We start from the raw sequence: 17,517 nt of genomic DNA, 5'->3' as shown, positions 1-17,517 counted from the left end.
CCATTAAATTAACAGCTCTGCACATCGCAGCAGCCAAAGTATGACATGAATGCAGCCAGATCGGCCCAGATTGGCACAGATTGGCCCAGATCGGCCCAGATCGGCCCACCCAGGCCGGCTCCGAGGAAAACAGCCGCGATCTGACAGCCCAGCGGAGACGAGGCCTCCCACACAAAGAGCTGACATTGACAATGAAAGGAAGACCGTTAGAAGATGAAAGGTAGCGCAACGAGAGAGGAGGAGAAAGAGGAGGCGGCTTCTCGTCCGTCCACGCTCGCAGAATATCATCAGGACGAAAAACACGTGACGGACAGGAATCTCAGTTATCCGACAGTCAAACAGCCGCCGGCTGCAGCTTTAACTCCTTAAAGGATGAATGTTGATATAAAGCTTGTTGAAATATCAGGTCAGTTTGATGAAATGACGCTTTAAAGTTTTGGTCTTTAATGAACAACACTACAACGGAGTATTTGGGCGACATTAAGGAACACAAAAGTAAGAGGAGAACTTTTTAACAATTTTACTACCGAGGAACATGTCAAAATATCGAGAAGAAAAGTCGAATAGTGCAGAGCGAATTTCGAATCGTAGAGTTTTGCTTGAATTTCCCTAATTTCCACTTTGTTCACGAAATAAAATGTTCATTTAATTTACAACTTTTACACTTTATTGTCAAAAAGTCTTTTCTCTAATTTACTTTTATTTTCAAAGTGACAACACAGACAAAATACCTTTTATTCAAAGGCAGCTCAGACTTTTCTGTAAAAGCATTCGTACCATTAAAAAAAACAAAAAAAACTGAAGATTTGAGTTCACAGAGGAGTCAGAAACATGTCAAATATTTGTGTTTGAGGCAGTTTCCCGAACACATTTTCAGATGTTCTTTTTTTACCGGATACGAGCGAATATCTGAACTGAAGTCCAACAAACCGTTTGAGATGTTTTCGGTTTGACAGAATTTCTCCTGAAACTCCCGAAACGTCAACATGAACGTCGACTTCCTCCCGACTGGCAGGGTGACAAATCTTCCTCCTCCTCTTCATCCTTTTCCTGTCATCCTCCGTTCAGCCACCCTGAAGCATCACTTCCACTCCCCGCCCCCCCACCTCCCCCGTCACCTCCGTCACCTCCTTTCCATCACCCACCCTCTACCATTAACATGATAAAAGCCTGCATTAATCCCCTCCCCCCCGCCCCCCTCCCCCATGGAAGAAGGCTTCCACACATACTGTCCGGGCTGACATCACACACACACACACACACACACACACACACACACACACACACACACACACACACACACACACACACACACACACACACTCTTCTGCTATTATGGGGTGTTTGGAGGGGTTCCCAGGGGAGTGGTTACTCAATAGCGTCGCTTACAGTCTCGTGCTGTGTGTGTGTGTGTGTGTGTGTGTGTGTGTGTGTGTGTGTGTGTGTGTGTAGGTTAAACATCCTCTTCCACAGCGCATGTTATCACCCCACTTCATTTCATTTCATTACAGACACACACACACACAGAGACACACAAACACACACACACACACAGAGAGAGAGACACACACACACACACACACACACACACACAGAGAGAGACACACACACACATACAGAGACACACACAGAGACACACACACACACACACACAGAGAGAGAGACACACACACACACACACACACACACACACACACAGAGAGAGACACACACACACATACAGAGACACACACAGAGACACACACACACACAGAGAGAGAGACACACACACACACACACAGAGAGAGACACACACACAGAGACAGACACACACACACAGAGAGAGACACACACACACACACACACACACACAGAGAGAGAGACACACACACACACACACAGAGACACACACACACACACACACAGAGAGAGAGACACACACACACACACACACTGCATCTGTTTGTTTGTTCGGTGTGTTTGCAGCAGCTGATCGTCGAAATCATCGAAAGCAGAAAATCAGCTCAAAAAACGTACGAAGAAAAAGCCGAGCGCTCGTTTTTTGCCGTTTTGTCCGAACAAACGCTTTTAAAACCTGAAAACATTTACGAAGATTAAACTTTGAAGATCAACTCGAACTGAGAAAGCCGAATGTTTCAGAGCTGCACGTTTTGGTCTTTCTGTTGACTTTATTTCAGAGCTGCGATGATTAGTCGACCAATTGATCAACAGAAAATACATTTTCATAAACCAAGAACTGATTTTGTTTTTTGAGCAAAAATGTGAAATATTTGAGACTTTTCTGAGTATCTTTGTTGGAGATTTTGGACTTTTTGATCAGATGAGATTAAACAAGATGTTTAGTCGAAGTCCAAACAATCAGTTTATGTGATAATAAAACGGATTAACTAACTAACTAACAACCCTCCTCCCCCCTCCCCCGCCCAGCTCCCCCCCGCCCCCCCCTACTTATTTACCACACATACGTGTACATAGTGTGAAACGCCCACTCAGCGCGTCTTCGCGGCAGATGGCTTCTGCTTCCTGCTTCAGCACGCTGCAATGCACTCTGGGGGATCGAGTCCCCCGGGAGCAGAGCGTTCAGCGTGTGTTCGGGTGTTTCTCGTTATTGTTCTCCTATTTGCCGTAATGAGCCCGCGGCCCCCTGGGAAACCAAGTCTTTATTATTATTGGTCATTAGCAACGTTGACAGCTGGAGGCGGCTTATCAGCGGCGGCGGCGTCAGCAGGCCCGTCTCATTGATCAGTGTGGAGGCTGCGGGTCATGTGACATCACTGATCACCGATCGGATCGGCTCCGTTTCCTTCCAGGAGGAAGTAAAACAAACTTCCGGCACGTCGATGTACGGCAAAAACGGGGAAGTCCGGATGTTGTTTCTATGACTACAGACAGCTCGTCTTATTGTGTTAAAACACTTTGAAGGGTTTTACTTTTTGTAGAGACGATTCGACTCTTTCGAGAGTTTTTCTTCACGTCGTCTGAACTTATTTTTCTCTCCTTTCTTTGTTTTAGACCCTCCAGGCGTCCAACAGTTAAAAAGAACCTTCAAATACTTCCAGGACTACAGACAGGTGAGTCGAATCATCCCCAGCTGTGATGCTTTTACCTGCTTTTCTGTCAATTAACGTGACCGCTGGTAACGAGAACATTGGTGATGTCACCGTGGACCTGAAGCTGGAGCAGAGAAACATCAGAATTTCTGTAAAATTTTGGGAATACAGAAAATCTTCAACACGGCCGCTAACGGCCGAGTGTTCCTGAGCCCATGCATTGATTTCCACCACAGAATCGGGGCTAGATTTCTTTTTTTTTTGCCTAGCTGTGGAAATGGTCAACAGAGACCCTTGAAACATTTCAGAAAGTCTACGGCGACGAGCCGGGCAAGCTGTTTCTGAGTGACTGTCACGTTTCAAAGAGGGGCGGAGCCTCACTGTCTGAGCCCTGAAGAAGGCGCATCAGGTCAGGAGACGCCAGGTTTTCTTTGACGTTGGCGGAGGTTGTGTCACCGTGAATTCGTCCCCCAGAGTCAGACCGTCAACACAGAGTTCTGCTGGGACCTTCTGAGGCGTCTGAGGGGGAAACATTCGCTGCTGACAATCTGAACTGTGGCGCCATGGCAACAGGGTTCTCCAACACGACAACACGCCCTTTTTGTACCCCAAAATCTGATGCAAGCGACGAGACTGAAAACCAATATTGGATGGCTGTGATCTTTGGGCCTCTGGTGGCACTGCTTTAAAAGAAACAGCCATGATTCTGTGGTGGAAATCACTGCATGGGCTCAGGAACACTCAGGTTGTCGTTCTTATTCATGTGAATGTTGCAGGTTTTCTGTTTTAAGTCAAACTTTCCGTCCACACAGTCGTTCTCTTACTGTTCCGCTCCTCGGTTTCACTTTCACTCCGTTTCGCTGATAGAAAAAACTGATTCACAGGAAAAAAAACAGGATATCCCAGCTTCCTGTTTGTTTTGTGTTTTTTCCACGGCTGTCCTCGGGAGGTTCCTGGCTGGTTTTTCCTACTTTCAAACTTCCTTGTCTGACTCTGGATGCTGTTTGTGGTGTTAAAAAAAAAGAAAGAAAAAAAGCTTTGATTTCTGAACAGTGACCTGATGTTTGTTTGTGTTGTTGTTGTTGTTTACAGATGATCATCGAGCCCACCAGCCCGAAGCTGCTGCCCGACCCTCTGAAGGAGCCGTACTACCAGCCGCCCTACACCCTGGTCCTGGAGCTCACCGACGTCCTGCTGCACCCGGAGTGGTCGGTACGTGTCCGCGCTCTCCTTTCTCCTCCTGTCAATCAAAAGTGTCGTAAAACATCGCCGGGGGGGGGTTATTGTTAAAAAAAAATAAAACGGAGGTAACTCGGCACCTTTTCAGACAGCAGGTAGAGACGTAGAGGTTTGTTTTTTTTTTGTTTTGTTTTGTTTTTTTGTGATTATCACATTTTTTTGATTTTTGTGTAAGATTTTCTCAAAAATGTCGATGTAATTTTTTGAATTTTTCCGTAAAATTGCAGGAATTAGAAAAAAAAAATTGTAAGTCCAGAAAGATGAATGCTATTTTTTTTTTTTTTTTTAAAGCCCTACCTGATAAAGGAATACATATGTAATCACTTCCTTTGATAATAATCATGCTTCACATCACAGAAATATTTATATTTTATTTATTTATTGAACTTGGAGAACCATCCGGCTAAAAGTTACAAAAATAAATACTAAAAGGTCCTAAAAGTTGCGTATGTTTCCAGAACAGAGCGTCTGTGACTGGAATATAGAAACAAGGACTACATCAGCTGTCAAAATAAGAGCTTTAGATGCTGTTTAATTCATGTTCATTCAACACATAGACCTGCTGGATGAAACAAACAAAGAGACGTCTCTGACAACTGGACGTGTGGAGAAAACTCATTTAACATCCAGTAATATGGAATCACTTCCTTTAATCACAAATATTTCATTAGGTCATTTTATTTTGAAGGCCAGATTTCCCACATTTTTTTGGATGAATTGGTGTTAATTACTGCTATGAAGGTTTTGTAGGGGAGCTGGAGAGACACGGCCCTTTAAGGGCAAACAGAAGAAAACGGGTAACAGTTAAAAAGAGGATGAATGGTTTCATGGAGCAGGTGGAGGATGTGTTGGAGGTGTGTCCCGCCACCCCCGTCCTCCCTCCACCCCCCCACCACCACCACCACCTTTTCTCACACACACACACACACACTGCTCACCTGACAGGTGCGCAGCAGCTGTAACTCGACACCTGCTGCTTGTTAAAGCAAACAAACACACCTGTAACCACACACACACCTTCACCTGCCTCACCACTTCATCCTGTGTCGCACACACACACTTTTATCCTTCATTACCTAATCGCCCCCACAGCGTGTTTCAATACACAGCTTTCTTTCCTCTTTGTCCCCACTGTTAACCCTTCAACCACACACACACACACACACACACACACACACACACACACACACACACACACACACACTCATACAAACATTAACTGCCTTAACTGTCAGCAGCATTTTATATCTGTAATCACAGCTGCAGATTATCAGAAAGTCCTGAACACAATGAGAGAGAAGCCTTCGCTGTCTGAGACACACAAACACAAACACACTTCAGGATAACACACACATTGTGAAATCACAGACTGTTTATAAAAGAGTTCGTAGCTTCAGGTCTGATAAATGGTTCTGATCCAGAAGTGTCTTCAGCTGCAATACCAGCGAGTGCCACTAGAGGTCGGCTCCAAAAAGCCTCCGGCTCCATAGACTCCCATTCAACTTCTCTCATCAAATCCAAAGTGAATAAAATGTGTCCATCAGTTATCTCGGTGTTGTTAGCTAAAGTCACTCCTTCTTATTAGTTTTCTGGAGGTCCATCTGAAAATAATCCCTCATTCATTAGAAAAGAAGATTCAAGAAGACCTGTTTTTGGGGGCGTGTCTGTTTGATTGACAGGCCTGTGGTGCAGTCAGGTTACAGCTATCGGTGGGCGGGACGTAGTATCGTCAGGTTTCCAATCAGATCATTCAGATCCACCGCTGGCTCCTCCCCCAGCTCGTCCAAATATGGTCACTTCCTGCTCCAAACCGCTCCGAATTAACAAAGATGGTGACGGACAGAATCTGAACTGGAGGATTCATAACGTTCACAAACCAACGATGACGTCGCTGCTGGTTGATGACATCACTGCTGTGCTGGTTGATGACATCACTGCTGGTTGATGCTTGCACACACACACACACGTACGTTGTTCAGTCTCCGTCTGTGTCTCCAGCTGTCAACAGGTTGGCGCTTTAAGAAACGTCCCGGCATCGACTACCTGTTCCAGCAGCTGGCACCGCTCTACGAGATCGTCGTCTTCACGGCAGAGACGGGCATGGTGAGTATGACACACACACACACACACACACACACACACACACACACACACAGGGCTTTACAGGCTGCATCAGATAAAAAATTAAAAAAAAAAAAGTTAGATCTGTCCATCAGTTTGGACTAAAAACAAGTCGTCGATGTTCCCTGAAGAAACTCTTTTCTCTCCTTCGACGTGTAAACACAGTCGGCTCTCAGCTCCGTTTGTGTGTGAGGTGTGTCGACGTGTTTACAGTCGTCTGCAGACCACAAACAAACAAACAAACAAACAAACAAAGGCAGAGACAGACAGTCGACCTCCTGCAGCTCAAAGCCGACAATATTTTCATTGAATAATCTCCAGATTAATAATCTTCATCTACACTTGATAAAATATATAATGTTTGTGTGTGTGTGTTTGTGTTTGTGTGTGTTTATGTGTGTGCGCAGACGGCGTATCCTCTGATCGACAGCATCGACCCGCAGGGTTTCGTCATGTATCGTCTCTTCAGGGACGCAACACACTATATGGAGGGGCATCATGTGAAGGTACGTGTGTGTGTGTGTGTGTGTGTGTGTGTGTGTGTGTGTGTGTGTGTGTGTGTGTGTGTGTGTGTGTGTGTGTATTTTGTTATTAAAAGAAAATTAAAATATGAATTATAAAATACAAATAGAGATGATTAAAAATGTAAATTACAAAACAGGAATAAAGATTTATTCATTCACATATATAAACATTTTTATTGCTGATTTTACTGCTTTAAACAGATTTATTTTTATTGTTTATATACTGTAAATACATGATACTGTATTTCTACATATATAAAGAGAAATATAGATTTAAACAGAAAAGTATGAAATAATCCAATAGAAGTCTGTTCATCCTGATTATTTTCAAAATAAGAGTTCATTTTAAGTAACATAAATTTGAGGAACATTTGTTCGACTCTTATTTTGATAAAAACGATGAAGTTACATTTCGTAATGATTTGAAATTTCAACGCATTTCGATTGTCACGTTTATAACTGTACGGACTTTGAACATGTGTTGACTGACAGGAAGTTGCGCTCTCTTCGGGAGGAAGTGAAACTGTGTTTACAAAATAAAACTCCTCGGGAAGTTTGTTTCTTTCAGATTAACAGACTTGTTTGTTTGTGAGAAACTTGATGAAACACCTGAACGCTGTTACAACTGTGTCTGCTCTCCATTGCTGCCTTCTGCTGCCATCGATTCTTCCTCCTCCTCGTCACAATAGACCACCCCCCTCTTCCTCCTCCTCCTCCCTCTCCCTCTCAGGCCTCATTAACCTTCTGCCTACTCTCTCCCCTCTTCCTCTTATCTCACCTCCTTTTCACCCTCCTTCCTCCCTTCCTTCCTCTCCTCTCTGCTTTCTTCCTCCCCCTTCTCCCTCCTCCTCTTCCCCCTCCTCCTCCTCCTTCTGTCTCCTTCCAACTGTCATATCTCTCTCTCTCTCCCTCTGCCTGTTTTATTGAGGATCATTCTGGAGTGTCATAAGGAAGCTGGTTAACCTACTTCCCAGAAAGAAGACACACTTTATGTCCACATATCGTCTCGTCTCCATGACGCGCTGCAGCAGATGCTCAGGGAGAGTTATTAATGCTCCGTATGTTGAGGGGAGAGTTATTAATGCTGCACATGTTGAGGGGAGAGTTATTAATGCTGCACATGTTGAGGGGAGAGTTATTAATGCTGCACATGTTGAGGGGAGAGTTATTAATGCTGCACATGTTGAGGGGAGAGTTATTAATGCTGCACATGTTGAGGGGAGAGTTATTAATGCTGCACATGTTGAGGGGAGAGTTATTAATGCTGCACATGTTGAGGGGAGAGTTATTAATGCTCCGTATGTTGAGGGGAGAGTTATTAATGCTGCATATGTCCGGAGAAAGTTATTAAACCTCCCGTGAAAAGGGAAAATCCTCGTTAAACCGTGGCTGTGCTTTTTCTGCCGGCGACGATAATAATCCCCGAAAAACACACCTTAAAGCTTTAAAAAAAAAAATAAACGTAAAACTCACGACATGTTCTACATATCTGATTAATTTGAAGATAAACGAAAGAAATGTCAGGATAGAAATTGGAGAGTTTGCACACTTACATATGAAATAAATCACCCCGACTCTCCAGTATATACACTTATATATTTAATATATACTTTTGATTGACAGTTTCTACCTCAGGATGAGCTTTTAAAGGTCTAATTTAACCAGATTATTTAAAGCTGCTGCGCGTGGCCGCCTGATCTCCGACAGTCGAACTTAATCTGGAGTCTTCAACAACAACAACAACAACAACATTGTTCGGTGTCATAACGACGGAGCATATTGAGCTACCAGCTGCTTTATTCTCCAGTGTCTGATATCACTTCAGAAATATTAGAAAATAACGCCGCAGACGACGTGACTCCTCGTTAGCCCTCCGTGTCGCTCGGCCTCCTCTAAAACCTGCAGCTATTGTTCGCTGGCCTGCATCTGAGCGTGGATCAGACATCTTATTGTTTGTTGTTGAGCAGCCGGGATACGAAAGAAAAAACACAACAGTTGGATTAACTGTCCTCCTTCAAACTCTTTTATTTTTTTATTTTTTTATTTAAGCCTGATGTTTAATTATTTTTTTTTTTTTTACATGTAAAAACTGGAGAAACTCAAGAAACAATGAGACGATGACACAAAAACAAAAACAAACAGCTGTCAGGTTTGTGTCTGTAAAGTTACAAACATAAAACACAACAAAACGAGGTCAAAACCTCGTGTAGGGAAACGCCACAGGGCTTTTATTTTGAAACAGCCACAGGAAGTTGGATGTCACAGACATTTTGAATTTATTAGGGATTGCTATTTTAAGCAAAAGCACTGTCTGATATTCTGGAAACTATTTGAATATTATTCATAGAAGCACAAACAAGACTCGTAGTAACGTTTTCTTTGGCAGTTTGTGAACAGCTTGTAGGTACATTAGCGCCCCCTTCTGGCGGTACAAACGTGTGACTACCGGGTGCCGATAAAAGAAATGAAAAATTCGTTTTATAAGACAAGTTGTAGTCGAATAAACAATTTGACCTATTATTTAATTAAACATCCATAAACCATCTCCAGCAGTTATATGGCTTCCATAGTTTGTTCCCAATGCTGAAACTCGCGTCAGGAATCAGGCGAAAACAAGAGTTTAATAGTCGTAATTTTTTTAAGTAAATAACCTCTAAATAAAATCTATAACTGTAAATAGTTTAGTACAATAACTTTGAAAGACCGCAGGAGCACTTTAGAAAACCAGAGTCCTCGATTTTTTTTCCTCTAATAAGTTTAATTAAATTTTTAAAGAGAGAATCTGTTTTTATTTGAAGCTTTATTTATTTGAAGAGTAAATATTTCATAGCCTGTTCTTAAATCAGTTTATTCTGCAGCTGTGCATGCAGATTCTTTTAAAGTTGCCCTCCCACCCCCCACCCCACCCAAAAAAAACAAAAAAAACCTCTTGAAAACATTCAGCTGTCCAGCAGTTAAACCTGAGAGGGCGTTAAAAAAAATAAAAAATAAAAAAAAGTGTGTTTTGAGCGGCGATGTTGAGCCGAGCTGAAGTGAAACGCCGTGACGCGTCCGGCTGTGGTTTCCCCGGCTGGACGTCGACGCGGCGTCTGCTCCGCGCAGCAGCGGACGTTCCTCACAGCAGTAGATGTCATTTCTATTTTCTAATCTCCACGCGGAGGCGGGCGGCCGCAGATGGCTCCTGCCAATAACATCACACGGCACGTTTTGACGAGCCGCATTTCTTCATACAAAGAGAGCGAGAGACGAGAAGAAGTGCGGCGCGCTGGAAGTTGTCGGGCCGCGACCTTTCATTGGTGTGTGTGTGTGTGTGTGTGTGTGTGTGTGTGTGTGTGTGTGTGTGTGTGACTGCCGGGCCAACACTCCAGCTGTTGGATTTTTGTCATTTATAATAAGAGCAAACATAAAGTATTGCGTAATAAGCAGCCGCCCACTTTATTCAGTCGTTTGCAAAATTTTAGGAATCATATTCTGACGAGAGGGTTCACACCTGAACCCCCAAAGCAACAAGATGTGTGAAGTTTGCAGACTAAAATTAACACACACACACACACACACACACACACACACACACACACACACACACACACACACTCTCTCTCGCTCTCTCTGAAGGAAAACAGATGTCTTTTATTCATTGGCTGTGAGGAGGATGGACGGATGTGTCCGCTGGGGTTTACACGACTAACACAAATATATACACACAAACAAACAGCCACCTCAGCAGCAGTTTTTGGGGGGCTGGGCACCAGATGAGCCGGGTGATGGAGACAACAAGCAGCGTCTCTCTCCATCTGTCACACACACACACACACACACACACACACACACACACACACACACACACACACACACACACACACACACACACACACACACTTAGGGACCAGCTGCGGCTGCCAGAGAAAGTGTGTGTGTGTGTGTGTGTGTCTCTCTCTCTTTTAATCTCTTTTGAATATTAAGTATCATCAAGATAATAAAGTTCCTTATTTGATCAGGCCATGAAAAAGTCAACAGCGTCCCACAGCTTATGGTGTGTGTGTGTGTGTGTGTGTGTGTGTGTGTGTGTGTGTGTGTGTGTGTGTGTGTGTGTTTATATATATATATATATATAAAGTCTCTAGCCTCTGAAAGGTCTGCGTGTCTCCGTGTCTTCCAGGACGTGTCGTGTCTGAACCGGGACACCAGTAAGGTGATCGTGGTGGACTGTAAGCGGGAGGCGTTCAGCCTGCAGCCGTTCAACGGCATGGCTCTAAAGAAGTGGGACGGAAACTCCGAGGACCGGACGCTCTACGACCTCGCCAACTTCCTGAAGAGTAAGACGCAGAGCCGTTCGGTGTGCAAATATCTTGTTCAGTTCAGAGATAAAAAAGTAAAAAAAATAAAAGTAAATCATTAAAAAGACAGTCGAGTGAAGTACTCAACTTCAACACTTTTATGCGCCCAACTGAACTTCTTCGATATTATTCTAGGATCGAAAAAAGTTGTTTCATTTGGTACTAGATTGCAACACCTCATCTACGTCCAAACCTCAGACTGGATATAAAAGTGTTCGTATCTTCAGGTCTGTAAAATGGTTCTGATCCAGAAGTGTCTTCAGCTGCAATACCAGCGAGTGCCACTAGAGGTCGGCTCCAAAAAGCCTCCGGCTCCATAGACTCCCATTCAACTTCTCTCATCAAATCCAAAGTGAATAAAATGTGTCTAGTGTACACCGACAGAGTGCCAGCTGACGGTAAAATTTAGTTACGCAAACAAGCGTCACATTAGCTTCGTTTTTTTTTTTTTTTTTTTTTTTTTTTTTTTACGAAAACTGCATTCATGCAGTAAAAAATAAAAGCTCTGATTTCATTTTGGAAATCTGCCCTGAGGTCCTCCTAATATGAGACATTTAAAGTAAATCAGTATACGACGTGTTAATCTACGGCAGCAGCAGAGTTTTATTGTTGCTATGGGGACTGCCAGGTGGGCGGAGCTCCTCGTGATCAAAGCTTAATTTTAAGCTTTTTGTTTGGCGGCTCACAAAAATGCGCCGAGTCACGGTGGCCGCCAGCCGCCCGTATTCTCAGTGTGCGGTTGTTGTTTTTTGTTTTTTATTATTTCTGTGAAGTCAAGAAAAACACACAAACAGCTGATCAGATCCAGATTATATCCATCTGCAGTGAAACCAGATGTGGCTTCAGGTTGTTGTTTTTTACGGGACGATCCTGCGGTCGGGGATCCGGAGCTCTTAACATCTGAATTCCTAAAGAAAACATTTTTCTCTGGCAGTAATGTTGCGTGAAAGCTTTTTAACGTCGGGCCCTAAACAGAGTTACGACTGAAAGCTCGCGCTTTCATTGTCACGACGACGCTCTCAGGAATTATGATTGTCATCATCTTACTGTTGGTCCTGGTTTTTTTCCTCAATCTCTTTTCTTTTCTTATTTTTTTATATATTCTGTGTTCAATTTGAAGTCGTCGATTTAATTTGACTTTGAAAGCCTGAACCTGTTTTGAATATAAAACCTGTTCATGCGTCAGTCGCTCCAGGAAATCCTTTTTTTTTTTTTTTTTAATTGCTGTGATTTTTACTCAAAAAAACTTCGTCATCAGAATTTGTGCTGAAAATATTAACGACAAAAAGTAAAAACTCACTTTATTAACACAAATAAGTCAATCAGAACGTCTCTGCTCCTGTTTTCATCAGCAAATAAAACTCCAAAAACAGGAAGTGACGCGGTTTGAGGAAAATTATCGAATTAAATGGGTGTTTTTTTTTCTCAAGCTGTAATTTTTTTCGAATTCACGCAGAAAAACGGACTGTAAAATTACATCACACTTTTTGATCGCAACCGTCACAAAAATCCCTGATGTGTTGAGGAAGACTCTGCTGTCGTCTCACCTCCTCTTCCTCTTCTTCGTCTCCCCGGCAGCCATCGCTCTGAGCGGGGTGGACGACGTCCGCTCGGTGCTGGAGAACTACGCTCTGGAGGACGACCCCATCGACGCCTTCAAGCGCAGGCAGGCTCAGCTGGCGCAGGTAGGAGGAGGAATCAAACGCACCTGACGGGGGAGGGGCGGGGCGGGGGGGGGGGGGGGGGGCTCGGCTGGTTCTGGCCGGCTGGTTCTGTTTTGACCCGGTGTTTCCGTCCGCCGTCAGGAGGAGGAGCAGCGGCTGGCCGAGCTCTCCCAGCAGAAGAAACAGGGACTCTCCCTCGGCTCCATCACCTCGCGGTTCTGGCGCTCCAAGCAGCAGTGAGCCCCGCCCCCCCTCACACTTCCACCAATCGCAGCCCGGCTCTCCACCAGCGTTGAGGTGAGGCGAGGGGGAGGAGGGGGGAGACCTGTGTCCCACGTAAGCGGAGCGGTCTCGGCGGGCGGGTCGGCCGCGCCGGAAACAGAGCGAGGACGCTTGGCCGGCTCTGCACCAATGAGAGAGACGCTTCCTGGTTTTGTGGAGGCGGGGCTTCGGTGGCCCCCTCCCTCGGCCATCTCGGTGTCACCTGATGCGTTTCAAGCTGCCGATTGGTTAAAAAAACAAAATAAAAAACAAGCAGAGGGGATCCGGGTCAGTTTAGACTCTTGTTGTTGGTGGTTGGAGGCCGATCTGGGACCAGCGCCGCTATCGCCACTCCGGCTCTGGTCCGGCCCGCCGCTCACAGGACCTGACCCGAGATCAGTGGCGCTCCGCCTTCGGACGTTTACTTCATTTCCTGTTCCTCTGTGCGTCTCGGACTGTGCTGCTGACGGGCTGCTGGAGGCCACGCCCCCATTGTGAATGTTGTTTATGACTTAAAAAATAATAATAAACAGTCGGTAGATTTCAGGAGAGTTTGTCGAATGTGTCTGAGCGCCCGGCGTGATGAAGACTCGGGACGGCAGCTGAGCCGCTGGTGCAGCGAGGACGTCTTTAATCTACGCACCGATGACCGATATTAGTCTATATTTTTGAGTTTGTGACGTCCCTTCTCCGTCTGTGGCTCTCGGCCTGTAAATATTGAAGAGAAAAAAAAAAAACCCTCACAAATACATCGTTCTTATTTAAAGTCGTATCAGTCAACAGCTGTAGTTTTTAAAGGTCCCAAATTGTATAAATTCAGATCTCTGTTTTGATCATGAAGCCGGTCTAGATGCTAAATAAATACTGGAAAAGTGTCAAAACACAAATGCACACAACCTGCATCCAGAAAATGTGCTGTTTGGACTTTCTGTAGGTTTGTGATGTCACAAACTGAAGTCACACGACCGGACCTCTGCACGTCCCGCCGTCCTGCTGTTTTACGTGGAAGAAAACGCCCAACGGTCGTTCCGTCGCCGAGCTACGAAACCGAAGAGATGCTGAGGTTGGCCCGGGCGTATGTCAATCAGAAGAGGTGTTGGCCAATCAGGAGAGAGTGTCGCCTTAAAGGTACAGACACACAAAAACAGCGTGTTGTTGGTTGGAGCTGAAGAGAGATGATCCTTAAAACCACAAAAAAAAATATCTTATGGATCAAGACTGAAAATAAAGTGTTAATATGGGACCTTTAAAAAAGAAAAGTGTAGGGAATCGTGCATTTCCCCGGCGGATTAATCCTTAATCCGTGTTTTAGGGACGGTTTATGTCAAACACACCTGAAGAGGCCTCGATCTCTTTTAAATCTCTCCGAACCCGTTTCCGTCCCGAGAGGAAGTCGGAAACCGTGACGACGGCGTTCGAGGCTCAGCTGCCGTTCGAATCGGTGGTTTTTTTTTTTTTTTTTTTTTTTTTTTTTGGCTGATGTGAGCTCACCATCGACGTCCTCAATAAACAAAACCGAACCAACGAGGTGTCGTGTGTGTTTCCATTTTATTTTTGGAATGTTTTTCCTGTTTTTTTTTTTCCTTCCTTTTTTTGCGGGTTAATTGGGTGTTTTTGATGTCCGGTCCTCCCAGTTAAGTTAAATCATTTTATTGCTGCAGTTTTTCCTTGTGCTGTTTAGGGGCAGGAAATTTCTCTTATTTCTTCCTCAAACTGAAAAATCCATTCACTCAATAACATAACTTAACATAAGAAGGTGATCCGAAGGTCTGCGAGTCGCACAGAACGTTTTCCGCTGAAGTTTAAAGGCCTCATGTTGTATATCTTCAGTGCGATGTACAGAAAAACAAAGTTGAACCACAGGAATCCGCCTCGAGGTCCCGCCGTGTCTCCAACCTGTAAATCTGCTTTTCCTTTTTCCTGCCTCCACCAAACCTGCTCTTCGCCCCGTCGGGACAATTAGCGCCGCCGAAAAAGACCGAGATCCAAGCTGCCGTTAACGGCTCGGCTCGGCAGCCGGTCGGCGTCCGGAGGAACCGACGGGACACCAACGTACGAACTGGAGGAAAAAAACCTAACTGATGACACAAACCCGTTTCTGCCAGGAAAATAACATGATTTTTACTTATTTATTTTGATTTTATATCATCATTTCCACCTTTTTGTTTTTTATTTTTGACTTTAAAAAAAAGTTGATATTTTTTACTTGTTAACCCAAAAACATTTACTCATTTCAATTGTTTCTAAGTCAAAATGTTTACTGTATAGCGCGCCATTTTTTTCCCCATAATTTTTAACCGATAAATCTGTTTCTAAGATATAATAATTTAGGTCATATTTTATTTCTTTTGCATCTTATATTTTTTTACCTTCAGTGGGATTTTTTTTCTCTTTGTTGCAGGCGACTGAAGCAAATATCTCGAACTTGGATTTAATGGAAATAACTTCTTTTTGACTTTCTAACAACGGTTGTAACATCTTGTATATCTGTCTGCACCTGAAGGAGCTGAGGACCACCGTAGTTCCTCGAATTTTGTTTTTAAGGTCTTTTTTTTTTTGGCCCTTAGTTCAGGGTAGGAACCTTCCCAGTAGGAACTGTAATATCCTCAGGTGATTGTTTCACCGCTTTATTTTGCTCAGACAGCCGGTTCCACCGGAAAATCTGAACTGGAGGTTTCATAACGTTCACAAATCAACAGGTGACGTCACTGATGGTTGATGTTTGTTTGAGCCTTTTACAGTTTCAGTTACCTGCACAGACACTCCAGTGTAGATGGGAGATCAATAATATGCTTCGAGTGTCAGGCTTTGTTTTTGCCCGACCGTTGCTCGGTAACCGGCTGTTTATCCATTTTAATGTTGCTTAAATGGAGCAAATCTGAATCAGAAGAATCCTGACGGAGTGAATGTGGAAGATTGAAGCATTCAGAGTCAAATAAATGGTTTTTATTCCAGAAAAAACTAGAAAATCCCCTTTTTATGGATATCAAAACTGCAAAAAAAACACCATTAAAGTTTAAATTAGGGGCTCTTGAAGGATTCATGATAAAAGAAAAAAGTCTAAATGCACTTTGAGTCCTGCCAAACTCTTTACTGAAAATATATTAGATTTAATAAAACCTTCTTACAAGCTCATAAACTGTATTTTGGAAACAAAAAGGAGAGAGTTTCCAGTTTGTGGTTGTTTTTACGGTTGGAGCTGCGGACTGACGGAGGCTCAGAAAGCAAACAGATTAAAGGCTTCGCAAACACGCAGAGTTCCTGAGGTCCGAAGTGAAGCCGCTCTGGAGGCTTCCAGCTGGGCTTCAGGTTTAAAGCGGGGGCTCGGGTCCCGCTCACGCCTGGCTTTAAAGTACATATTGGGCGATCCCATCCTGAGCTGAAGGGCTTCGGGGTTTATGAGGCGGATCTGGGCTCTTTACAAATCCTGTTTTGACAGATTAGAAGTAAATCCACTGAGCCAATTAAGCAGCTCAAACTCTCATTAACGGCAGTAAAACTTCAAGTGAATGTGGACTTTATGGATAAAGTGAGCAAAGACTTCTAAAACGGAGAAATGCTCTCGTTCTGTTGCTGCTGTTTCCTTCATACAAGCTGGTGAAGATCAGAGTATCTTCAACCTAACTCAGATTTGTTTATTACCTTTCACCCTGTTCACACAGTATTTTTAATAAAGTATTTTTACTTTTAAAGGAGTATTTTTACGGTTTACCGAGTGGCTATTTGTACTTTTTAAGTGTATTTAACTTTTTACAGAGAATTTTTTGTTTTTGCAAAAACTTTTTTTTTAAATTTTTAACAAAAATTACTTTTTCAGAGAAATTTTACTTTTTTTTTTTTGCTTTTAACAGTAGCCTGTTTACAAAGTATTTTTAACAAAGAAGTTTTACTTTTTAGAGAATTTTTATTTTTAAGACTATTTTTTTATATTAAAAAGTAAAAATATATTTTAATTTTTTGATGTAAAAATATATTTGTACTTTTTACAGTTACTGTTTACCGAGTGGCTATTTATACTTTTTAAGTGTATTTTACTTTGTACAGAAAAGTTAAGTCCTCCCACTCTGCAACGGCCACACCACCACTGCCAAAACATTTAATGATGCCTTCAGGTGCTGCACGTGTGTGTGTGTGTGTGTGTGTGTTAAATTAAAAAGATGTAATCCTTCAGTTCTGTGAAGCTGTGAGTTAACAGTTCAATCCTGCTGGAGGAAGAGGAGTAGGAGGAGGAGGAAGAGTAGGAGGAGGAGGAGGAAGCATCGGCCTCATTTTTCCAACCCAGAAGCTACGTCCAATTTTATATCCAGTCTGTTGGTGTAAA

General features: G+C 43.5%; 1 protein-coding gene across 1 annotated transcript in view; it reads left to right on the top strand.

Moving 5' to 3' along the window:
• Window positions 1-14,723, top strand: part of timm50 (translocase of inner mitochondrial membrane 50 homolog (S. cerevisiae)) — a 28,614-nt gene extending 13,891 nt beyond the window's left edge. Inside the window, exons 5-11 of the mRNA XM_069161412.1 lie at window positions 3,013-3,071; window positions 4,143-4,262; window positions 6,288-6,392; window positions 6,818-6,916; window positions 11,094-11,250; window positions 12,850-12,956; window positions 13,077-14,723. Of these exons, the coding sequence (XP_069017513.1) occupies window positions 3,013-3,071; window positions 4,143-4,262; window positions 6,288-6,392; window positions 6,818-6,916; window positions 11,094-11,250; window positions 12,850-12,956; window positions 13,077-13,175 (746 nt within the window). The 3' untranslated portion in view covers window positions 13,176-14,723. The remainder of the gene's footprint in view (window positions 1-3,012; window positions 3,072-4,142; window positions 4,263-6,287; window positions 6,393-6,817; window positions 6,917-11,093; window positions 11,251-12,849; window positions 12,957-13,076) is intronic.
• The last annotated feature ends 2,794 nt before the right edge of the window (window positions 14,724-17,517 follow it).

The sequence above is a fragment of the Embiotoca jacksoni genome, unplaced genomic scaffold (assembly GCF_022577435.1).
Source record: "Embiotoca jacksoni isolate LCO1_2020_lvr unplaced genomic scaffold, fEmbJac1.0.p SCAF_28, whole genome shotgun sequence".
In the NCBI taxonomy this organism is placed as follows: domain Eukaryota; kingdom Metazoa; phylum Chordata; class Actinopteri; family Embiotocidae; genus Embiotoca; species Embiotoca jacksoni.
This window is presented reverse-complemented; position numbering and strand designations above follow the sequence as displayed.